General features: G+C 52.5%; 7 protein-coding genes across 7 annotated transcripts; 4 read left to right on the top strand and 3 right to left on the bottom strand.

Moving 5' to 3' along the window:
* Window positions 1-809: 809 nt before the first annotated feature.
* Window positions 810-1,710, bottom strand: N0V89_003329 (uncharacterized protein; the record flags this gene model as incomplete). Its single annotated transcript, XM_056212131.1, has 2 exons — window positions 810-838; window positions 891-1,710. The coding sequence occupies 2 exons, from the start codon at window positions 1,708-1,710 to the stop codon at window positions 810-812; spliced, it is 849 nt and encodes a 282-aa protein (XP_056075604.1).
* A 427-nt stretch (window positions 1,711-2,137) lies between these two features.
* On the top strand, window positions 2,138-3,417 carry PDX1 (pyridoxine biosynthesis protein; the record flags this gene model as incomplete). Its single annotated transcript, XM_056212132.1, has 3 exons — window positions 2,138-2,198; window positions 2,253-2,353; window positions 2,407-3,417. 3 exons carry the CDS (start codon window positions 2,138-2,140, stop codon window positions 3,415-3,417), a joined length of 1,173 nt encoding a protein of 390 aa, XP_056075605.1.
* A 1,063-nt stretch (window positions 3,418-4,480) lies between these two features.
* AGC1 (mitochondrial aspartate-glutamate transporter agc1) lies at window positions 4,481-6,794 on the top strand (the record flags this gene model as incomplete). Its single annotated transcript, XM_056212133.1, has 5 exons — window positions 4,481-4,657; window positions 4,717-5,910; window positions 5,973-6,132; window positions 6,184-6,523; window positions 6,572-6,794. The coding sequence occupies 5 exons, from the start codon at window positions 4,481-4,483 to the stop codon at window positions 6,792-6,794; spliced, it is 2,094 nt and encodes a 697-aa protein (XP_056075606.1).
* Window positions 6,795-8,584: 1,790 nt separating this feature from the next.
* Window positions 8,585-10,096, top strand: N0V89_003332 (uncharacterized protein; the record flags this gene model as incomplete). The annotated part of the gene is made up of 1 exon (XM_056212134.1): window positions 8,585-10,096. One exon carries the CDS (start codon window positions 8,585-8,587, stop codon window positions 10,094-10,096), a length of 1,512 nt encoding a protein of 503 aa, XP_056075607.1.
* Window positions 10,097-14,434: 4,338 nt separating this feature from the next.
* On the top strand, window positions 14,435-16,708 carry N0V89_003333 (uncharacterized protein; the record flags this gene model as incomplete). Its single annotated transcript, XM_056212135.1, has 1 exon — window positions 14,435-16,708. One exon carries the CDS (start codon window positions 14,435-14,437, stop codon window positions 16,706-16,708), a length of 2,274 nt encoding a protein of 757 aa, XP_056075608.1.
* Window positions 16,709-18,827: 2,119 nt separating this feature from the next.
* Window positions 18,828-21,125, bottom strand: N0V89_003334 (uncharacterized protein; the record flags this gene model as incomplete). The annotated part of the gene is made up of 3 exons (XM_056212136.1): window positions 18,828-19,088; window positions 19,142-20,558; window positions 20,767-21,125. 3 exons carry the CDS (start codon window positions 21,123-21,125, stop codon window positions 18,828-18,830), a joined length of 2,037 nt encoding a protein of 678 aa, XP_056075609.1.
* A 1,513-nt stretch (window positions 21,126-22,638) lies between these two features.
* Window positions 22,639-22,939, bottom strand: N0V89_003335 (uncharacterized protein; the record flags this gene model as incomplete). Its single annotated transcript, XM_056212137.1, has 2 exons — window positions 22,639-22,800; window positions 22,853-22,939. 2 exons carry the CDS (start codon window positions 22,937-22,939, stop codon window positions 22,639-22,641), a joined length of 249 nt encoding a protein of 82 aa, XP_056075610.1.
* Between the last annotated feature and the right edge of the window lie 1,439 nt (window positions 22,940-24,378).

A 24,378-nucleotide genomic window follows, 5' to 3' on the forward strand; every position in this document is an offset into this window, starting at 1 on the left:
TGAACGTGTTTATCTCTCAGGATTGAAATTACGATTTATCTGCGTGCTCATGGACTTGTGCGAGTGGACAAGAACTAATGCAGGGCTTGCGGAATGACACGCTGATTTGCGAATGCCTACACAGCCTTAGTGTCGTTACAGTGCATGTTATTTGTCTGTTCGGTGCTTGCGCAGGTGCGGCGTTTTGGCTGATCCCTGGCGTTGTGAAAGTCTGGATAGACCCAGACTTAAGCGACGTTGGTGTTGCAGGTCGCCCTGCAATCCGTTCCACTTCCATCACCACCTCAGGCAGAACGACGCACATCTGAACAGTTTCGAAGTGCTCTTAGGGGATAATATCATGTTATTGCGTTTCTAAGAAATATGTTGTGAAAAACAGCAACATGTTGGCTCGATTCAGATGTTCCCACCTAGCGCGGGGCTTCCCCCTTTGCCCGCTGTAACAGGCAGCACTTGAATCATGCAGAATAGATAGTCGAACATCACATAGTCATATTCCATGATTAGTCCTGCTCTGTCATTTTATTTGTTGCCTTTGCAGAATTGAAGTTTTTACATTTCACTTGACAGGTGTCCGTCGCTCAAGCCCCACCCACAGTAGGGAAAGTAATACATAGTGTCAACATGCTACCATTGCTCAATTTTCCGCCGGCTTGAGTATCATACACGTATCTTAAAGTGGAAAAGTAGTTTATAAAGGAGGATGTGTCGTAATGGCTCTGGAGGGTTGCTTGCCCGTTGAATGTGCGCACAGTCGACCAGTTGATCAGCCGGGGTCTTCTGCAAAGGACAGTGGTGGGCCATATCGGCTACTCAACGGGCAGAATACGGTCAACGGCTGTAGGAGTTAGTAAGCTGTTATTCGAGAGAATCGTCGATAGCCAACGTACCTGCTCCTTGCTCCCGGAGATACCCAGTGCAGTCAATTTTCCACTTTACTCCGTCAACTTCGACATGGATAATTCCAAACTGCAGCACCGCAAATTTGAACCTCAAAAAGAAGCTCGTCCACTTCTGTTCCACCCAACGCGCCATAATCTCCCATACCTTTAGCGGAATCGACAGGTGCTCCAAGCCCTGCGTAATACTCTGTTGTCTTGCTCGATTCGCCTCAACTATTTCCGCTAACATAGGTCCCGTCTTCTCGCTGATCGTGGCGTTGAAGATATCCGTTTCGATCACTTGATCCTTCGCCCAAGGCTCTTTTCTTCCGGTAAGTCGCAGCTGCAAGCGACCGCCCCTATATCCGGGAACCACCTCGAGCGTGGCGAGTCGCCGCACGGGACGCTGGTAGATGTGGATTCCAATGGCGCAGAAGGCTATGCCTATCACGATGTACGTCGGTGCGACGAAGAAGCTCAGGCCTTCCGGAAGGACCGAAACCCAGTAGAAGTTGTAAAGGCCTATGCCAGTAGTTACTGTAGCCCATGCATATACTTTCATAAGGTAGTTGTTGCGCGGTGGCTCCTTGTATAGTAGAACAGGCTGGTGCGTTTGTATGACCGACCGAAGGACGGGATCGGCTTGCACGTAGGAAGAGCGACTGGGCGCCGCATAACGTCGGAGTATTGATGCAGAGAATTGTCGAGTAGGAGGAAGCGCGCGGGTGGCTTGCAGTCGGGTGTTCAGAAGGGTCGCGCGGAGAGTAGAGGGGAGGCGGAAGGCATGCGGGTGGAGGAAGCTGGTCACTCCTCGAGAAAAGGCAGCCATGCTGGAGGCAATTAGACCAATGCTATGTCCAAAGCTCGGAGCAACATACCTGAAATACCGCCTGTTATAGTCAAGACGACTAGTCGCTGGAGAGCATGCTGCCGTCGCGTCCCATCAAGCTCCAAAATGTCAAGCCACTATTTTCGGCGACCGCGCGCTCGGACCCTTTGCTCAACAAGCTCGACATTCTTCAACAACCCGACGCTCCTCCACATCCTCTCCCGAAACTGCCTATCCGTGTCAATTGCGCTCCATGGCCTCGATCGCTGCGGCATGTAGGCTGTCGGCGCGTGCTGTGTCCCAGCAGCTGAGGAGCCAGGGCGCCCGCAGAGGTAGAAGCTCGCCGATCGGGGATTCAGAAATAGACTGACAATGAGCCATAGCATTCCACACGGGACAGGCGTCGCTCGCAGCGCAGAACTTCAATATGCCCGCACTCTCTCCGACCATGACCGAGGGCAATATCGCGACGTGGAAGGTGAAGGAAGGTACGACCGCCGACCGGACCGCATCTCGGCGCGAACATGGCTGACGAGCTTTAGGCGATTCTTTCGTCGCCGGAGATGTGCTCCTTGAGATCGAGACGGATAAGGCACAGATGGACGTGGAGGCTCAGGATGACGGTGTGCTGGCAAAGATTTTGGTACGCTGCGCTTCCCAGATGAGGAATGCTACATCGGGGCTGACATGAAGTAGCAAGGCGATGGTTCAAAAGCAGTTCAAGTCGGCACGCGGATAGCAGTCACTGCGGAACCAGGCGATGACCTCAGCACTCTCGAAATCCCCGCAGACAACAGCAAGCCCTCCCAGCCCGAGGCTTCCAAGGAGGCTTCCAAGTCAGAGTCCGCGCCCGCGCCCAAGAAGGACACTCCTGCCTCATCGTCTAAGCCTGCCTCTTCAGGCGCTTCCAAAAGCCCGGCTGGAAAAGCCCAGAAGCAGACCTACCCACTCTACCCTTCGGTGCAACACCTGTTGAAGCAGAATGGATTGCCCAAGGAGGAGGCCGACAAGATTCCCGCGACGGGTCCTAATGGAAGGCTACTGAAAGGCGACGTGCTTGCCTACCTGGGAAAGATCAACGAGTCCGCTGGATCGGAGGTTGCTGCACGCTTGAAGCAACTCTCACACCTGGATCTATCCAATATCAAGCCCATGGCACAGAAGCCCAAGCCGGCTCCCGAGAAAGCGGCAGCGATTCCTGAAGAAGTTCTCGAAGAACTGGATATCGAGGTCGCGCTGCCCATCTCTCTCAAGGCAGTCACCGAGGTTCAACAGCGTGTACAAAAGTCTATCGGCGTATTCCTGCCCCTCTCGACCTTCATCGCCCGCGCCGCAGAGCTCGCAAACGAGGACCTTCCTCGGTCCCAAGTAGCCAAGCCCTCTGCTGACGAGCTTTTCAATGCGGTGCTTGGTCTCGACAAAGTAGGTGGAAAGTACTCTCGCGGCGACTTCGTGCCTCAGGTCACGGCACTACCTCCCACCACTTTGAGCCCTAGGATACCAGCTAGGAAGCCAGATGTCCTGGACTTCCTCGCCGGAAAGAAGGCAGCCGCACCGAAGGCGCCTGTCGGTGGAGCGGCGCAGGTGGTCGGTCCGTTGAATGTGTTCAGCGTAAGTGTACCGAAGGGCGACGAGCGAAGAGGACGCGTCTTCCTGGAGCGCGTCAAGAGCGTTCTGGAAGCCGAGCCTGGACGATTGGTTGTCTAAATACCAAGTCGCCTGCTCTGTAATCTGGATGTACAATGATACTATATTGGCACGTTATAGATGGCGCGTGAATCATTTGTATTCTTAGCTTTGCACAGTTCGCAACTGCTGCTATCTACTCCCATAACCTTTCAACAGTCTACACTTGCTCTGATCCGGCTTTTCGACGCATGCAGCGCTTTCCCCACTGCTTGGGCCTGCGGGTCGGATCGTCCTTCCCAAAGTCTCGTTTCCTTGGCCATCTTGGGACCGACCTCGATGCGACACCAGAAATTGTGGGGGGCTCAAGTGCTGTGACAACACAGTGACATTGTACGCTGGCATAAACCACAAATAAACCGGATGCGGGTGCTGCGAACCATGGATGCGCTGCGCTGTCAACCGAGATGCACTAAATTATATGGCAGATGCAGCTTGACCCAGGAACCAGATACCTCGTTACCGACGGCATCGACTGATGGCAAAGTACCGCAGAGCCGCATCGACTGAGCGGTACTGGATATGTATGGAGCTCGCCCGGTCTTCGGCTGCCACGGGACACGGCTCTGCTGTCTGCGCTGAGCTTCCTGCGGCCTCCCCACGCCAAAGCAGCTCGAGCCCTGCAGGTGATCACACCATTCGATTGGATTGGCGGTGAGCGTGGGTTTTGTGCTACCCATCCCCATCCCAGGAATAACAAAACCTGGCTTGAAATTCCTACCTGTCCGCGGCGCGCCTCACTCTGTCTCTCGTACCAAGGGGCGACCAACGCACAAGCTTCAACATCCACTCCAGACAGCTGTCGTGTTGTGCTCGTCGTTGGCGGCGCTCCCGTGCCTGTCCGCGCCTTCTCCACGATTTCCCCGAGTTGCGCTAATCGATAGCTGGCAATTAAATTTTGTCTGTGCATGAACTTCGCGCCGAAACCCGCACAGCTCTAAGCTCCTCCTAACGGCTCGCTGCTGGCCGAGTCACACGCCCATCAATCTCTCACTTCCTCCACCCTCCCGACTATCATTCCGACTCGACGACTCTCGTTATCCGCCATTGATACCTGCATCCCTGTGCTAACGCCGACTCCGCCATGGCGACTGTAACGGAGCAGGTCGGCGAGGTGCTCCTCGGCACCTCCGATGCGCCGCAATTGTCCTCCATCATGCGCCAGACCTTCTTCCGACACGCCAAGAAGGATGAGAAGGATGAATACGTCTTGGAGGAGAAGGATTTCATCGACGCGGTCGCGCCCGAAAGCGAGGATTATGTAGATATACCCTCTGCAACGTGTCGAGTGCATTGGAGCTGACCACGCGTGTTTTCTAGCACAAAATCAAGCGCTACCAATATGGCATCCTCTTCTACGTCGCAGATCGCGAGCAGAAGGGCAAGGTGACCCTCCAGGACTGGGCTGTCTTCCAGAACCTGCTTGCGAAGCCAGATGCCGAGTACGAAGTCATCTTCCGCTTCTTCGACCGCGATCGCTCTGGATACATTGACTTTGAGGAATTCTACGGGACATGGCAGGCGCACAAGGGCGAGGACAGCCTGCCGTTCAACTGGAGCGGAGACTGGGCGACGCTTTACATCGGCTCGAAGAACAAGCGGCATATCATGACCTATCCTCAATTCGCGCAAATGCTCCGCGGACTGCAGGGAGAGCGCGTTCGACAGGCGTTCGTGCATTTCGACCGCAACAAGGATGGATTCATCGAGCCTGAAGAGTTTCAGCGCATCATCCGCGAGACCGCTGCCCACAAGCTGTCTGACTACCTTCTCGACAACCTCCCCACCCTTTGCAATATCGCGACTGGCAGCAAAATTTCTTATGCCAACGTGCGCGCATTCCAGAACATCATCCAGCAGATGGACATGGTCGAGCTGATCATCCGGAACGCAACGATCAAGAGCACCGACGGCAAGATTACCCGCACAGATTTTCTCAACGAAGCCTCCAGAATCAGTCGCTTCAACCTGTACACGCCAATGGAGGCAGACATTCTTTTCCATTTTGCGGGCTTGGATGAGCCGTCAGGGCGACTAGGCCTGCGTGACTTCGCTCGCGTCCTGGACCCTTCGTGGCACACGGCGTATACACTCGGAACCGACGCGATTGCGGATGCCGGCCAGAAAGCTTTCGCCGGCACGAAGACTCTTCTGCACGATGTTTTGGAATCGGTGCATCATTTCGCGCTCGGTTCGCTTGCGGGAGCGTTCGGTGCCTTCATGGTGTACCCGATCGATCTCGTCAAGACGCGCATGCAGAACCAGAGAAGCTCGGGCGTCGGCCATGTTCTTTACAAGAACTCGCTCGACTGTGCGAAGAAGGTCATACGGAACGAGGGTTTCAAAGGCCTGTACTCTGGTGTTTTGCCACAGCTCGTTGGTGTGGCGCCGGAGAAGGCCATCAAGCTGACGGTGAACGACTTGGTGCGCGGAAAATTCACAGACAAGGCCACAGGCAACATCTGGTGGGGTTGGGAACTTATGGCTGGTGGTTCAGCAGGTGCCTGCCAAGTGGTACTATACCCTGCATTAGCGATGTAGAGTCGACTGGAAGCGTGCTAACTGGACGGCTGCAGGTCTTCACGAACCCTCTTGAGATTGTCAAGATTAGATTGCAAGTGCAGGGAGAATTGGCAAAGTCTGCAGACGTGCCGAGGCGATCAGCCATGTGGATTGTGCGCAACTTGGGTCTCGTCGGCTTGTACAAGGGTGCTAGCGCCTGTCTGCTGCGCGATGGTGAGCTTGTTTGAACGGAGGTGACATGAACATGGGCGCTGACGACTATAGTACCCTTCTCGGCGATCTATTTCCCCGCATATAGCCATCTGAAGAGGGACTTCTTCGGCGAGAGCCCGCAAAGGTCGCTCGGCGTGTTGCAGATGCTTACCGCGGGTGCGATCGCGGGTATGCCTGCAGCATACCTCACAACACCGTGCGACGTCATCAAGACCAGACTGCAGGTGGAAGCGCGAAAGGGCGAGCTTTCCTACACAGGCCTCCGGCACGCGGCTACAACCATCTACCAACAGGAGGGCTTCAAGGCCTTCTTCAAGGGTGGCCCGGCCCGTATTATGCGATCATCTCCCCAGTTCGGCTTCACCCTTGCTGGCTACGAGGTGCTGCAGCGGTACGTAAACGATCTAGCCTATATGAAAGACCGCTGACATGTTCGCAGCTCGTTCCCCATGCCAGGCTCCCACGCAAGCGAAGGGCCCAGCGGCCACGTCGAGCCCGGCGTCGGGCTTGCAGAAGCGAAGGCTCCGTTGCCGTACCTGCGCAGTCGCAACGCGCTCAAGGTGATCCTCGACCTGGACGAGAACTTTGGGCGGCCCCGGTTGCCCAAGGGCCAGAAGTTCCCGGGCATACCTGGATTCGGCGGCAAGACGCAAGAGTCGTGATTCAGGCGGCCCCTGCAATCGAGGTGAGGGGTGCAGCGGAGGGGGTAAAATGGCATTGGACGGATTTGTCGCATGAGGGTTGCATCTGGCGTGGTCGAGCGTTAGCCAATTGTTGTGTTTTTGGCGAGCGTTGGGCAGAGGGGCGCCTGTCGGTTTAGTCCGTCAGCCGCACTGGGTGGGGGCTTGAGGGCGGGCTTGCCCATCTGGGGCGGCTTGTTGCGTTACATGCATATACATAGAGGTCGGTGGTCAGCCTGCCGCGGGCTGCGGGGGTGTACGATAGGGAGCGGGGCCATGTAAGCAGCGGTGAATAGGGAGAAAGCGCGCATTGCATACGACAGAGCCCCAGAGCAGGCAGATACATCAAGACTGGCAAACGGGGCTTAATCTATTCGACCTGTTCTTACTGGACACTCGCAGACACACTGGGGACGTAGTGGGGGCTAGGCCTGTTCGGGCGGGCGTTGTGCGGGGTCGCTGCCATGGTCGCTGCTTCCCGATTCGAGCGCGTGCTCAGGTGCTCAGGAAGGAGCCCTGGAGCAGGCACGGAGTCGTCGCGGGGAGCATCTCGCTGCTCCAACGAGCTAAAAGACAGTCAAGCCAGCAAGTTCTCCTTTTGCCGTGCCGGCGACGGGGCGTGGGCTAAGTGTGGGCAGCCCGTCTGCTAGCGGGCGTTGGCGCTGGAGACCCCAAAGACCCCGAAGAGTCCAGGCGGAGAGAGCTGCGTTGGGCCGTGCAGGCGCCCCCCGCGGCTTGACGCTTAGCGACACGCCTTGTCCTCGAATGAGGCTCCATCAGCCTCCAAGAGTGTGTGCTCCAGTCAGCCTACAGAGACCTCCCGCTGCGCCTCTGACCCTGGGACGCTGATGGCTCCCCTTCCCTCTTGGACAGCTTCACCTCCTCCGCGAGCAGAGAGTCGCCGTCCTCCGCGAGCCACCGCGCCGTCTCAGCCGCTGCCCACCCCACACCTGTCCTGCTCGACACGAGGGAGCCCTCGCCCGGCGTCTGCGGCCCACGACGCACCGCGAGACCCCGCCGCCAGAGCCCTGCGCGAACGCCCGCCCTGAGCAACGAAACGAATCTGTTTTGTTTCCTCGTCGCGGAGCCCACGGGCACGCGCCCCTGAGATCGTCTCCCCATGCGTTCGTCGAACCGGTGCCTTGGAATCCGACTTTCGCATTGACGTAGGCTCGCGATCGGCGCCCCGACTTTCTCCACCGCTTGAGGCTGAACGGCTTCGAGTTGCACCTCGGGTACGTCTCCACCGCGCAGAGCCGCATTCCCGCAATTCCTCCGTTTTCCTGCCCACATTTTTCAATCGCTCGTTTGCTTTAATCTCCTGCTGTTTTCGACGTGTGCGCTGTAAAAAGCCCGTGAGATTCTTTCTAGCTGCCTGTTTCGGTTCTCCGTCTCTCTCGAGGACCACCGCCTAGTGCTACTGGCCGCAGCCTTGCCCGCTGCAATTTCATGAGGGCCACAGTCCACCTCTGATCATGTGTTTCGAGCTTTTCATGGGCGCCGCACATTCCCAAAGTCCGTTCTACACCCTTCATGCATCTATCGCACCACATGGTCGTTGCTTGTGCCTGCGCTGACCTTCCTCAGTCCTCACTGGCGCATGCTCTACCGACATCAGTCTCCAGCCCTAGGCTTCAACGTCCAGGCCAACTTGCACTTCTTCCCACCGCAGCGTGGGGGCCATTGCTGCTTCCGTCCCTCAATCCCACCAGTCGCTTGCTTTCTCCGACCGAGGCTACGCTCCACGGTAGTAGCCTCCGCGTCAGGAGCGAATGTCAGCCAACTACGATTCCGACGACGCACTCCGCAAATCGCCAGGCCTTGAACCATTCCGTCCGCGCGCCACTCCCTCTGTTTCGCCGCCCCCCATAGTGACCCACCACGTGCCCCTCTGTACGACTATTCAGAACGTCAGTCCATCCTCCTCGAGACGTCGCAAGAAGTCTAATCGGAGAAAGACCAGGCCCAGCCAGGGCGACTTCGTCCTCATCAGGGTCATGGATCCGAACCAGCCCGATATAGCGCGGCAGGTGGGTGAGCGGGCGCTCAACTCCGAATCGGGCTCGGAGATGGAAGATGAAGAGATGGAGAACAGGAGTCCGATCGAGGTAGCGAGTGCCGATCATGCGAATCACCCGAGGTCGGATGGGGCGTCTCTGGACTTGTCAAGAGTGGCGCAGAGAGCCCTGAGCGTAGATGCGACGACACAGCATACGTTCGCAAAACCACCGCCGCCGTTGCATCGAGATTCGGTTGTCGAGCCGGACGGCCATGATGCACTGCGCAAAGCCAGCTTTGCGTCTCAGGCGACGGATACGTCGGGGAATGGCTCGCTGCTGTCAGTCAGCGATGCTCTCGCGAGAACTCGGACGCTGAGTGTTTCCGCCACCTCTGCATCGTCGAGAGAAGAGCGCAATGGCTCGATTGCAAACGGCCATGCAGACTCTGGCTCATCAGGGAGGACTCCAGATCTCCACGATCTAGCCATACCGTCCCGGAGCGGCTCACCCAGCCAAAAGCTCCCGGCACTCCAAACACCACAGTCGCCGCCTCAGAACGGTGCAGCAGCCTCACCTAATACCCAGAAGCAACAACTCCCAGGTTTCCGACACCTCAGCGATCTCGCAGAAACAGCGATACAAGAGCAGGAAACAAGGAATAACAGCATCGCACACCGCCAGTCCATATCCTCGACCGGCCAGTCGCCTACATCGGTTGGCCGCCAGCTCTCTGTTACATCACTCTCCCCCAACAGCACATACGGCCCGCATAGCGCGGCCTCCCCCAACGGCGACCCCCAATCGCAGTTCCAGACTCGCGACCCCTTCCTGCGGTCAGGGCATGGGCATCTCACGCTCTTCGCCAACACGCGGCGGCCCTCGCAAGCGTCAGATTCGGGTCCCTACTCCGCGACAACACTGCACTCCGCCACGACAGAGAACAGCTATAGCTCCGAGGGCGTGAGTCCCGGCGCGCAGGTCACGCCCATCGAGATGCGCGGCGGGCCAGGCGGACGTCTGAGCATCGACGGCGCCCTCGCAAGTAGGACGCTCCCGCCGCCGCCAGGCGTAGGTGCAAACATCGGCTTAGTCCCCAGCCACGGCAGCGGCGGCTTCAAATGTGACCACCCCGGATGCACAGCATTACCCTTCCAAACGCAGTATCTTCTTAAGTACTTCCCCCTTTCTTCCTCCTCTCTCCTTCCCTCTCCCCCAATGCTAATGCTAAATAAAGCTCCCACGCAAACGTCCACTCGCAGTCCCGCCCACACTACTGCCCCGTGAGCGGCTGCCCCGCGCAGAAGGCGGCAAGGGCTTCAAGCGCAAAAACGAAATGATACGCCATGGGCTTGTGCATGCGAGCCCGGGGTATGTGTGTCCGTTTTGTCCGGATAGGGAACATAAGTATCCGAGGCCGGATAATTTGCAGAGGTATGTTCATTCTGAGTTTGGAGGAGAGGTGGGAAGGGGTGGGGAGGGTGGCTGGGTGAAGGAAGCCTGGTGGGTGGGTAAATGGGGAGGGGAAGGGGAAAAGGGGTGGAAAAGGGATGAAATATGCTAACGGGAAGAATAGGCATGTTCGAGTGCACCACGTCGATAAGGATAAAGATGATCCGCAGTTACGCGAGGTGTTGGCGCAGAGGCCCGAGGGGGGGAGTCGGGGGCGGAGGAGGAGGGTCAGTGATGTTTGACTACCGACATGACCGCTTCTTTTAGGGACGGTGTGTAGGACGAGCTGCGTAGCCTTGGGTAGCTCGAAGCAAGGACTTGAGTGAGGTTTGTGCTGATGTTTAAGTGCGTTTTCTTTTTCAAGCGAGCGTGCTTTTTACACTGGCGTTCTGGCATGGGGATCCCGCACGACGTGCACGAGCGGCATGTTGCTCTCTTCTTCTCCTTTCTTCTCATGGGATGTTATGTTACAGAGACCGCGTTTCGGCGGTCGGTCGGACGTCGTTGTCTGTCTGTCTGTCTGTCGCTACTAGACACCAGACCAGCGCCGAGTCCTTTTCGTCCGTGTTCGTGTCCGTGTGGTATAGCGTGTGTGTTTTCTGATACCACTGTACCACTGTTGCTGTTGCTGTTGCTGTTGTAGTCGTTTACATACGGGCCGATGCGCGGTCCGCATGCGTGGGTGGAAAAGCGGAGTCTGTACCGTACCTACCGTACCTGACGTTCGATGTCTGTGCTGTGGAAGTGAATGAGATGAGGTGGAATTGACGACTGTGTTGCTGGTCTGGCTTCCCTGTTTATCCTATGGCCCACGTGGAGCGTGCTGTCTCGTAACATACCACGCTCATACTGCTTCTTATTCTCATCTTGGTCCTGCGCTGTGATGTGGTACGATACGTTGCCTCGCGTTGCGGTAGTATCCACATCCACATCCAATGTATCCAATGTGTCCACCATATCGAACGACGTCGAACTCACCCTCTCTTGTCCAAAGCCCGGCACATGTGCGTTTCACTGCGACGAAGGGTGGTTAGGTTGTTGCTGTGTGATGGAGAGATGGAAAATTAGACGGAGAAGGGGAGGTGGTAAGGAGGTATGGGGTTGTATGGGTGTATAGGGTTGGGGGAGGTAGTAGGAAAGAGGGGGAGGTAAGGAGGGTACAGTGATAAGGTGGTGAGGAGGGAATGGGGATATAGGGGTTATATAGGAGTGCATAGGGTTGTTTGGGTTGCGGGAGGAGGGTAAGGTGAGGAGGGTGAGGAGGGTGAGGAGGGTGAGGTAGGGTTAGGGGTTGAGGTAGTAAGGTTGTGAGGAGCGTGAGGTGGTAAAGTAGTGAGGAGCGTGAGGTGGCGAGGTAGTAAAGTAGTGAGGAGCGCGAGGTGGCGAGGTAGTAAAGTAGTGAGGAGCGCGAGGTGGCGAGGTAGTAAGGTGGTAAGGAGGTATAGTGTCACTAAGAAGGGAGAGAAGAGAAGGGAAGAGGAGAGAAGCAAAGTGGCGAGATAGGAAGATAGCTAGCGAGATAGACAGGTAGCTAACCAGCTATGTGTGTAGGATAAACACAAAGGAAAAGGTTCAGCAGGTTAGGTACAGTGCCAGCATGTTATGCCCCTTCGGCCTCTAAAGGGGTATACGGCGCTAAGCGTTTACGTAGTAAAAGTAGCTTTTTCAAGTGCGCAGAGGCTGTGTAAGGTCCTAAATCATGTAGCGCTGATTGTGGGTGTAAGGGCGAGGGGTTGTGTCGGAGGGGGTGTAGCTTTACCCCTCTTACGCAAAAGTATCTAAGCTATATGTAGATGGCGGGCGATCTTTCTTATAGAAATCTCGCTAGATACCACGGTGTGTACTTAAATAAGCCTCCTATTACCTATGTTTTATTAATTTAATAGCTTTAGAGGCAGGCGAGATGGCAAAAGGGTACTAGGATATTGTATAGGTCTACTAAAGTAATATGTCTCCTAATGGAGAGACGTTATCTGTTTATTAGATGTGTTATCAGTGTGTGAAGGTAAGACGTAGTATAATGGCGTAGGAAAAATGTGGGAAAGTGGGATAAGTTAGTGGCGTTAGTTAGTATAAAGTCGAGGGGGGTTGGGGATGGATTGGTAGAAGGTAGTATTAGGTATTCTAGTGAAGTATATAAGCGTATGTAGCTAAGTTATCCTTCCCCCTCTGTACAGGGTCAGGTAGGTCCGTATGGCTAGCCAATCGTGTTTTCGGGGTATCGCATTTGCATCGGTGAAGCGATTAAGCGACAGTAAAGATGTTGAGATACGGCCGAAGATCAGTATGTTGCTATGTGATGATGCCACAGTCGCGTTTGATCAAGTACATGTTCGTTACACACGCGGTGCGGGGACGATCCCTACGATTACGCCAAGGCAGAGCTCCAGGGCTGCCATGGGCCACAGCTGAGCCTCGCGGCCTCTTCAGCTCATTTCCATACACGGAACGACTGAAGGAGTACCACAAGCTCGACGATATTCCTCATATCGCTTGAAAATGGACCCTTCGAGGGCTACTGTTTATCCAGCTGCACTCCGGGCTTCGGGAAAGCGTGAGTGTGACCTTGCCACCACTACAAACGACCAACAACCTACTCATACTACTTAGCTGAGACCGAGTCAACGAGCGCGACGAGTATTTATTCAACATCCCAACTGATTTCGTGGCCAGCCGCAACCACAAAATCTGGCGCCCTCCAAACCGAGCAGCCCTCGTTGGCCTTGGACTTTCTAGTGACACTTGCTATGACCAAAGTCGCCTTAACGGGCCAATACTACGACAATGGCCCTGAGCGTGACCTTCCCGTTGGCTCTGGGAGTGTGGCGACCGTAGTTCGTTCCGAAAATTTCCTGGAGGATAATGTGGTCGCTCTAAAACAAATCCGTGGCCCACCAAAAGAACGCGCGGCAGAACGTAGCCAATTTGAATACCAGCTCCGTCGCATATGCCTAGAGCTGCGCATTCTTAGTCATGAACCCCTGAGGGAACATGCCAATGTCGTAAAGCTTCTAGGGGTTGGCCTCTTCACAGACTGTGGACATCCTTCTCTTTCTTTGGCTCTAGAGTACTCCGACTACGGCAACTTGAAAGCTTTCTTGGCTGCTTCTGGGGAAGATTTGGACAATCGAGCGTTGGTTGGGTTTTGTGCACAGGTGGCTTCGGGACTTGGCGCACTCCACCTTTCAATGATATGTCACGGAGATGTGAAGACTAGCAACTGCCTAGTTTTCCGGGAAGGAATTGAATGGAGGATCAAGATTTCGGACTTTAGTGAATCAGTTGTGGGACAAGCTGATGATCCCTCACTCTTGATACGGTGTAATTTTGGAACCCGGTTTCTCAATGCTCCCGAGTTACGGCAGAGCGGTAGCTGCTATCTCGACATCCGTTCCGCCATTGCTGCCGATGTCTATTCCTTCGGACTCCTTACATGGGAGCTGTTGAAAAGAGGGCAATCGTATCTGGATCCTTTGTGGTGTGCTGAAAGAGAGTCAACGGTCGACGAAGATGCTATGGAAGATTTTCTGGAGAGGTTAGGGCCATACGGCTTGATTGATCTGGGGGAAAGGTATTTGAGAGACAATATTCTGGAGCCGCAGATTGTCAAGAATGTGTCTCGAGTGTTTGAGGCATCATTGTGCGGCAACGCTTTGGAGAGGTGTTCAATGAAGGAAATTCGCGAATTTCTAAAGATGGGAAGCGAAGAAGATCAGTGAGTAACAATCCTTCTTTTCGGAATAGCTACTGAGTTGCTTTGAATCAAGGTCGGAAATCGAGGATGAAGCTCCGGCACTGCAACAAATTTCGGATTGGAGTACCAACCGGAAGGCCCTTATAGAGGTATGGTGTTTGCCCCATATCCGCATTGACGTGTTGGCTCAATCAATTTAGTTGATCGAGTCTGGGATAGACCGTGATAATTTCAACATTGAAGGTCTTCCTCTGAAGATCAAAAAGCACATAACAACGCAGATTAAGACCATAGCCCTATCAGAAGGACTTCCAAGACAATCAAGGATACATGCCGCCCTCTGTGCGGCCGAGGCTTACGCGTTGGGGTTTGGTGTCGAACATGACAAAGAGAGCATTTTACATTGGGTGTTGCAGGCAGCTGAGCTAGGATCTGTCAAGGCTCTCGCCTGGTATCCACGGCTCTGCTCTGCATTTCAAATGAAGCCTCTTGTCAATGATCTGACGTCACCATCTTTGCTTCTTGAAGGACGAATCTCCCAATGTCCGCCAGAAAAGTATCTTGGGAACCGTATCAGGCTGCAGGTTCAAGTAATGATTGAATCGATTCAGGCTCCAACCAGCCCCGAAATCAAGAGTCATGGCACTTCGCTTGGATCTATTTCGAACTTCATGCTTTTCAACAATTGGGAACCGGACATGTTGCACCCAATACACGTTGCTGCTCTTACTGCAGACGAAGTTGCTATCAATCGCCTATCTAACGATCCCAGATCGGTTCTCTTATCCTCACGTGGATTCAGCCCAATTCATTTTGCTTGCATTGGCGGGCATCTGTCGGTGCTCGACCTCTTGCTCAAAAGTGGTATGGAGGCCAACTCAGGTGGCGGTAGAGTCCCTACTCCATTGCATTGTTGTGTATTCTTCAACGAAGAGGAGGCATGCGCAGCCGCTGCTCTTCTCATAGCGCATGGAGCTGATCCGAGTATCGAAATTGATGAGGTTGACTGGGAGTACCATGACATACAACCACTTGGAACCCCACGTGATTGGGCAATAGAGTGTCGACATAGATCGCTTAATCAATATCTACTGCCTTTCGAAAAAGATGAGGAGTACATGGCGATGATCGCAAGGTCATTTTTCTGGGAGCTTGGTGGAGACCTCAAGGAGCATTTTCGTGAAGCCGGCAAGGTCCCATCATCCGAATCACACATACACAGTGTTCTTCAACCAATCGCAATGTGGATCGCACATGGGGCCAATTATTCGGAGGCAATGAGACGAACAGCTCAGTTGTGCATCGAACACGATCAAGAGTATGGCCTCTGCAAAGGGCAGAATACGAATTGGGAAAGTCTTATGCTCCTCATCAACAACGCACGCTTTGAGGACGACTTTGTGCTCGTTCACGCCTATTTGGACTTTCTGCCAGTTGAAGAAGTGAAACGACAAGAATGTGATGGACGAACAGCTCTTTCAGACGCAATATATCGCGCACAAGACAAGAGGATATGGACCGACGTTATTCAAAAGTTGGTGAACATGTACACCATAAAGGAATTAGAGGTCAACGTATTGGCAAGGCACGACGACCCAAGTCCGCCGAGCGAGGTATATCTATCCTATTACAAGTACTTCCCCACAAAGTTCTATCCATATTTGCACTGGGCGACATTGCATGAATCCATTATTGGAGCTCGCATTCTACTGCAAAAGGGTGTAGAAGTTAACCAGACCTGTTCCGAGAAAAACTTCGAGACCCCCTTCGCGACTTGTCTTGGACAAAGAGAGTCGGCAGATATGTACAACCTGCTTCTAAGTTATGGGGGAAGGATGGATCCTAGAGACCCCACCTACTGTGATTCCATGCTCGAAGTCCACCTACTCCGTTTGGAAAATGACTATGACTTTCTTGAGATAGCAATGCGGAAGGAAAAAGAACTGGGTACTTTCGCACAGTCCCTCCATGGCGCCTTCGATAACGCAATCGACCTCTTTTCTTCTACTTCACGGAACCTACCCAATGGCTCTGAGTACTTGCTGGGATCGAATTTAACGGCAGAACACATCAACGAGCGGGACAAGCTGGGCCGGACACTAATACAAAAATCGGCGAAAGGACTCAGCGCTGAAGTTGTGAAGCTTCTGCTGGAAGCAGGCGCAGACGCTAGCATTACATTCGAGGATGAAACATCAGGAAATCATCTGACACCATTGGAGATGGCTTGTATTACCGGCAGATCGTTCAACCGCGTCTCATATACAGTAGAGTCCAAAGCACGGTTAATATCGAAACGAGACGCATTGCCAGTCGCCTCAGAACTACTGCAATGGCATCACGCCAGGTCTGATGGATTATTCGAAGGTATAACGAAGCTTCATCTTGCAGCCTATATACACTCGGAAAAGGATATAAGAGTGCTACTCGACGCTGAGTACAATCCAGAGGCGAAGGGCAGGTGGCCTAACATTCCATATCTAGTTACGCCGAAAGCTCTATGTCGGGCCAGGCACGACTACTGGTCAAAGCAAACAGGTACTCAAAACGAAGATGTGGCACGTGCTTCCCCCGAAAGTGGTATTGCGCCAGAAGCTCCTTGCCACAGTAACGATCCTTTTTGGGACATTCCTGTATGGGACGTAGAAGAGCTGGACGGCATGGACAGTGAAGTGAAGGAGTTCTTTTTATCCCTCGATTTTGAGGCCACAGCGGAACGATTACGCACTATAGATGCCATGCTTCCGGGCTAATCATGGAGCTGATACAACCCTAGTGGGTGTGACAGCTCTAGCACCTTCTCGTCCTCAATGAAATGGATCTCGCTTCAGATGCTTCCCCTCCACCAATTCCGGATGAGGGGCGTTGTTCAGCTTTCCTATCAGCTCAAAGAAATCATTTGGATGCGCTTGTTTGATAATAAATTCGCCGAGTGGTGCACGAAACCCTGGCTTTACGATCCAAACAGTGTCTCCAATTTCGAAAGGGTACTGCGAGGGTTCGTTGGCAAGCGATCTTTAGTTCGCGAAAACTATCGTACCGGTGCCGCAACTGCATATTGCCCCACGTAAGGCTTTCCGGGATCGGCAGCCTTGCTCGGGCGTTAGAGGTCACGTTTGCAGAGGTTTGAACGCACACACCTCTCCCTTAGCACCATATTTTCTAGCCAAGTTATTACTCATGGCAACACAGTTGTTTAAATAAAGCTATTGAGGCACTTGTCGATTCTGGGTGGGTAAGATACTGGGTCTGTTTGGAAGAGTTCCAGAAATTGGTTCTTATCGTGTCGGCCGGGGCTTTGATGCTGTGTAACCCACCAGCGCATTGCCTCATCGCCAATTGTATCTGCCTAAAAGGCACATGCCTAAAGGAACAAATGATAAATACCACATGTACAATATGAGTAAGACGAAACTCAGAATACCTACATGGCGATACATTTTGTAAAGTGTACACGCTTGTGAAAATGAACTTTAGGTACACTTCGTCCTCGACCAGCACAGCGTTCGGCATGAATAGGCAGTTGGTTCACCGGTTGCACGCTAATGTACGTAGTAATTAGCGAGCATTCGCTCAGTTTTGCAATATCGTCGTCACCTCATTCACTTCGGCTTCCAAGCTGGCCCACTTCTAGTGTCTGCTTTTTCCACAAATGTCGAGAAAATATAAACGCAAGTCGCCACCCAGTAAATCTAGAGATCTTACTAACAACCACGTGTGCATAGTTGAGCATTATAGGCGGGGCTATCCAAGGCTGGCTGCATTTATCAACCTGGACGATGAATTCAGCATGCTGAAACGGTTCGATAACCTACACATGCGTGTTCTGCTCGACCAACAGGATCGTCTGGCTGAGTTAGAGGAGCTTCTGAATACGTGCGATGACGACGAGACAATACAACTCAACCTTAGCAGCAGACGGCAAGATACCAATGTGCAGCGCCGGCAGCTGATTCATCAGATCAAAACAGAGCTGAAAGAGTACTGTGAGGCAATTAACTCAACAGCTTTGCCATTATCATACAAACCCCTGATGCATAATAGGTGAAGCGGTGCATCGATATCGGAGGATGCTCTCCATTCCAACCGCACGAAAAAGACATCGCCGCAGCGTAGAAAACTGGATTGTTGGCAACACGCCTCTCGTTAGATCCGAAACCAAAAGCTTTTTAGAGAGCACTCATTGCGACGACAAGATGGCGCTGAAAGCGGAGAACACCGATCGAGGTGGTTTAGAGACTTTATTCGACGTGCTAGTCATGACATACCCAAATCTAGCGAAACATGTTCGTACTCTACGTTATCATGTGCAGAATTAAGCTGACATTTGCGGCCACATATCTCTTATAGTAAGGTTCGTCACCTGGTACGGATGGACAAGAACAAGCACATGCACTAACAGTTCAAACAGGCCAAAACAAGCGACTCTCAGATTTTGCTATTTCGCAAGCAGAGGTTTGAACAGTTTCTCAGACTCTTTGTGTCGTTAGTCGTACCGTCAATGCTCGTTTTCCCCGGCCTGTTACTGTATAGATTCCCTCATCCATCGAGTCGGGCAGCGATTTCTACGGTTTTCACATTTGGTGCATCTTTTGTGGTCTGTTTCATGACCAACGCCAGCAAGTACAACTTGTTATTAGCAGTGTTCGCGTAAGGAAGTAGCGTAATCTTTCGGTATTAGCCCTTCGCTCACTTTTGCTTATAGATATGGCGCAGTTCTTTCGGCTTTCTTATCAGATGGTTAATCGAAGGATGGAGGAGTCTGCTACATCTCTGATAATTGATGAAGTGGGAGTAGAACTCCTAGGCCCGACAAATTGCGAGATCGAGTATATGACAGTCCATTCTAAACCAACACTCAACTAAGAACTCTCATGAGAGTAGAGACAGAACTTCCTCGCGAATTATAGACTGTGCCTCCCAGTTCTCATATTTCTTCCAATCTCTTGGTCTTATGCAAGATCGTACAGCGCTTGCGTATCTTGATCCAGCCGCATGGGCAACACTGGCGCAGATAGGGCCTAAAAGAAGGTCACGAAAGCTTTCCGGCTGCTGAATGTGAGTGAATTCTCTGCGTTTCTTGTCCAAGCTCGGCAGCGCCTTCCAGAGACCAACCTCCAGCAAGAGCACACCCTACAGTTTCCATCAGTCAGGAACCAATTTCGTACACCGACTACTCGACTTACCAGCGCATAGACATCATGGTGCCGCTCGAATCCTCGCGGCCTTCCCCATCGATCAGGATGCCTGTAAATGTTGTTCTTGTATGAGAAGTCCGTCGCCGTCCATGTCTCAGCATCGGCAGGCCGCGAACAATCGAACCCTGCCAAATATGGATTGACTAGGTCGTATTGCATGTACCTCTCGTAATCAGGCTGGCCCTTCCCGGCGGAGTCTGCGTTTTTGAAAATGAGAATGTTGTCGGATCGTATGGCCTTGTGAAACCATCCAATGGCATGCAGATCTAGAACAGCGTCGCAAATAACCGCCGCGAGCCTCTTCCGCACTTGGAGCGGAACCATCTTCATACTTCTCATCAGGTCAGCCAATGTGCAAATTTCAGTCTGCGCAGGAAGTTCGTAAACGAATCCAAATCTTCGTCCGTGCAGGACCTCGTGTACGTATCCCAATCCGCGCAGGATACGAAATCGATCAGGCTTATCCTCTGCTAGTAACTTGGATATTCTTGCAACACGATGTTTGATCGCAACAAAAGCTTCTTCTGATGCAGGTTCCTCGTAGTACCAGTAGTCGACTAGCACGGTGGAACTACCCTTCTTCCCATTCCGAAACCGCTGGTTGGATGTTGCTTGATCCTCATAGTTCACCCTGCATGGTTCTTCCATTCCTTCTTCTCGTAGCAGTGTCAGACGCATAGCTACTCGGCTTGCAAGTACTCTGTTTTCGCTTAGTGCCTGGACACTTTGGGTATCGCGCGACGCAAGTTCGAATGACGATAAGTTGTCACTCAGGAAGTGCAGCAGGGCGTGGGTCCTAGTCGATATGGTTTCTATCAAATCCACTGTCTGGCTCGCGTGCGGTAGATCCTCAGGAAGAGTCAGCGCCTCTCTCAGGGAGCTGAACAGCTTCCCGGCCTCTACTTGGGCTTTTTGCGATAGCCAAGGCAGAACGCTTTGTTGTAGTCCGGGCTTTGGCTGTAGTATCTCGCTGCTCAAGCTCCCAACCTCGGTCGCTTCTGTGATTGTTCGTTCTATGACTTCGATGTCATGGATAATGGATGGGGAGCCACGAGTCAACCACCTCAGAAGGGACTCTCTCTCCGAAGGTTTTGGTTGCTTGATTAGGAACAAGCGCAGGTAGAGGGATGCTGCATGCTCCAAAGGTGGAAGGGGAATCTCCGATGCGCTGCTCCCTTCAAGCGGCCTCCATGGCTGAAGACGTATGACCCCTACAGAATCATCGGAGGAATATGGAAAGTAGAACGGCTGCTTAGTGGCTCCCGCTTCTTTTCTCAGCATTCTCCGTTGCAAGCCAGGTAATGTTGCGGAGCCATATTCTCTCAGCATCGCCCTCAGTTCTTGACATAGAACTTTGGTGAATGATGGCCACCTTGAATCCTGTCCTGACGGAGTCATCTGGTCCCTGTCCGTTGCTGCCAAAAACTCCACATTATGCACCAAGCGAGAGCGAACAGCTTGGCCTGCATAACAACAATCGAGCAAGAACGCGACGTCGCAACTGGCTCCAAGGAACATTGGTTGGATGCAAGCCCAGTCCAAGATAGATCCGCCAACGATCTGACTGCGGTCCGACTCAGCCATCGGCCATAGCCTGTGGTTTGGGTACTTACGCTGCCCATATGCATGCTGCGTCCTCCGAATTGGCCGCTCGACCACCATGGCCACTGTAAAACACGACAATCAAGTTCTCTTCATCGGCATAGCGAGAGATAAACTGGGAGACGTGTACCTGGAGTTCCTCTTGTGGCTTCTGCGATGGAATGTGGTATGGCCAGACTAGGTAATTGAATTGCTCCCGAAAGATGCTGCCAAGCTCACTAAGTTCATCGGCTATCTCCTTTATGTCACTGTCCTTCCAGGATAATAGCAGCACATGCACACAAGCATAGCGTTGGTGTCGCCGGAGTCGGTAACGAGACAGTGCTCCTGACAGGTCCGCTTCGGCGGACTGCATCACGGGATCTTCCATCTTGCTGGCTCCTAGAGAGCAATGGACGTGCTGAAACACAATTCGCGAAAATCAATAGGAAACTTAAAGGACGACGTGTCCCTAAGTTATGTCTTGCTGACTTACACCGGTCGGCTGAAAGAATTTACATGCACCGAAGTGCCCCACGCTGCTGCCTTGTTATCATCTCGCTTACGAGATTTGGGAACATCTAAGAAAGTACCATACTCGAGCCCCGGTGACACGAACATCACGTGATTGCTCTTCAACATGGGAATCTCGCGAAGAGCACGGAAAATTTATGATAGGAATCTGTGACGAGATATTCAGCAAAGAAAATGGCTCTATTTTGGCCAAGGAAATATGTTGCCATATTGTTGTCGCGATTCTTCTTTCTCTGTTATGAGGCTGAGCCTATCTCCGTAGACCATCGACGGGAAGGACTGACCGTAGAGGTCGCGACTAATCGTTGTGCATGTCTCAACCCTTTTTACAAGGAAACGCCCTGTAAAATTAACGATTCGTGCATTATCTCGCGATACAATGCGTGTACCTTGCGCCTCGTCCCATCCTCGGCCCCTCTCATCTGCTTACGTATATTCTGGGGCTGGCAACGAGGCGTAATGCGAGCGTGTTCTCTTGCGGCATGTTATCAAGCACTATTAGGCAACATTGGTATGCAAGAGTTTTGATGCGACACATAGTGTTCTGTTGAGTGGTGATGCCTTGGAAGAACTATGATACGCGATATACATATGTAGCTACTTGAGGACACTGAGAGTTCGGGTTACCGACGCTGAATCGGGCACAACTTTTGCTTCCTCCCTAATAAGACGATAGGGGCGACCCAACGCTTCCAAAGAAGAGGCTGATATTTTGCTGGACCCCCTTGAAAGATATGTGTCAAGGCCTCAATACGATGAAGTTGTGGAGGTGACGAAGCATCAACATTCGAAGCAGGCATCTATCGCCAGTAATAGGCCGCTGCCAAAGCTTAAGATAGGATATGAATCCAATAAGCCTATTGATCCCTATACAAGAAAAGGTGAGCGCGGATAACGCTAAGGAATCGCTGACCAGGCACGCCAAGAAGTGGGGTGCCGGCAGGGTTTCCTAAAACCGCTAATAATAGCTTCTATAGAATGACGTCTGAACTACAAGCTGAATCATCAAGGCCCCGAACTGTTCATACAGCACAATTCCAAGCTTCGGAGTTAACTTCATCTCAATACGTTCATCTTTCGTCACTCGACGTATTGAATATAGCTACAAACGCACCTCTTGCGGCTTTCCGAGACAGTAGGAGCGCAGAGCTTTGGTAGTTGGCAGGAGAGCACCCCCAACACCGGTACATCATGAGGCGGGGACGGATCAAATTTTCGTGACGTGTCGGACTGTCCGCCATGCAAAGACCGAACCGGCGATTCAATAAGACGTTAGTGTATTATTCTATAATTGAGAGTATCAATGCTTTGGATTCAGTTCTTCCAAGGATGCTATGTTACATGATAAATAGCCTGATCCGTTGAAGCGACTACTTTGCTTCCTTGGAGTCTGACAGCAACGGTCCCTTTCCCTGATCACCGGTCGATGGGAGGCTGAGGCCACCACCGCTGGCGTTCAACCCCTCGATTCCTTCGCCCTTTTCAACTTCGGGCATTGGGGTAGTCTTATCGGCACGAGCGACATGGTCGGACTGTATCATGGGTGAGCGAATCAGGAACATTAGGCCAGATTGATGGACATACCACATTGGAACCTGCACCGTGAAGAATGTCATGCTGTGCCTCTTCGAAGGGGCCATTGTCAGAACTTCCGTCTCCTTGGCGAGGCATGTCTGTCGATGCGTTATGGCAGGTGTTGAAGCACGGGCAGAGGTGTGATTATGCTTGTTGAACGTTATCGAACGTTGTGGTCGAAGACGAAGGGTAATTGGAGGCTTAGAAGAAGTTCAAACACTGATGTAAAGCCCCCTGTACAGATTAACGAAGCATGATTTCACACTGGACCCTGCTTCGCCATTCTGCGCTAATCGAGCAGATGCGAGGATATTGGATTGACATGCGTGATATGGCAAAGCCTAAAATTGGACGGCTCGGCTCGAGAACCTTGAATTGAGTCATCGCTTACGCGCTTTAATTATCGTTAATCCTTGATGCTTATGGTACAACGTTCGTAACCTTGGAATGTAACTACACAAATCGCGCTAAAATGGTCCATAAGCGAGCCGGGCACGCAAGCGAACCGGCCACTTTTCACCAGCGGCTCGCCTTCGCAGTACAATAACGCTACGCCATAGTCATAAATAATAACTTACTGTACACTGGTATATTCTTTGGACTCGTCGCTATCATCCAAGACCTCTATTCCTACCTTACAGTGCGACGGGTATATCATTTTTCGCCACTCCGCTGAGCTCACAAACCACCTCTAAAAGAGCCAGTTTCTAGTCCTACTCAAGAAAGGTGACTTCTTCCCTATCTTATGGAAGGCGTGGATGAGCTTCTTTGAGGAGGAGACGATACTCACGTTATTTGAAGCAACAGGAACATCACCATTCAACGCAGAGGGCATGATCAAAATGTTCAGCAACACCACCCTGGATGAGCAGGAATCGCGAGATAGTTCTACGTCAGTACTCGGTGGATCTGTATACGATCGGTATATCATTCTCTGTATGATGGGCTGTCTCTCATTGAGTCCCCGGGGTGGTGTGCAGGCAAAACCATTACGCGGGTCTGGCCAGAGATGCTCAGTCGGTCGTCAGTCTCAGCGATAGCACGAGAGATCCCGGCGGGTGCGGGTCTGTTGTGGTGTTGTGCGTGCCTCACGCGGAAGGATACGTCATCTTGGGTTTAATTTTGTGCGTGAAATTCCTTCAGCTATGCTTGATATGAGCCAGCTAGGAGGCTATGTATGCTCAATTGTGAGCATAGCTCTCTTGACCAAGGGGAGAGGCTCTAATGTGACCCTATGGGTGAACAAGACGGCCATTTAGTCTATCAAAAACGTCGACAAGCTCACGAGTCCGCTGTTGGCTACATCAAACGGACAATTAGGCCTTTATTTAGAAACGGCTATATTAGAGAAGCTATAACATCCCCACCATTCACCGTCTCCCTTTTGCTGGCTCGTCCCACTGCAAAGTATTTTGTTACATCATCCACATCCGAATCCTCGATACGCCCGTATACTAGGTTGTCACTAGGATCGGCCCGTAGGGCTACTGCACCGCAACGTGCGGATGATTGGACATACCCGTAGAGGGAAAGGA

This window comes from Didymosphaeria variabile (assembly GCF_027946475.1).
Source record: "Didymosphaeria variabile strain IMI 356815 chromosome Unknown scaffold_2, whole genome shotgun sequence".
Lineage (NCBI taxonomy): Eukaryota > Fungi > Ascomycota > Dothideomycetes > Pleosporales > Didymosphaeriaceae > Didymosphaeria > Didymosphaeria variabile.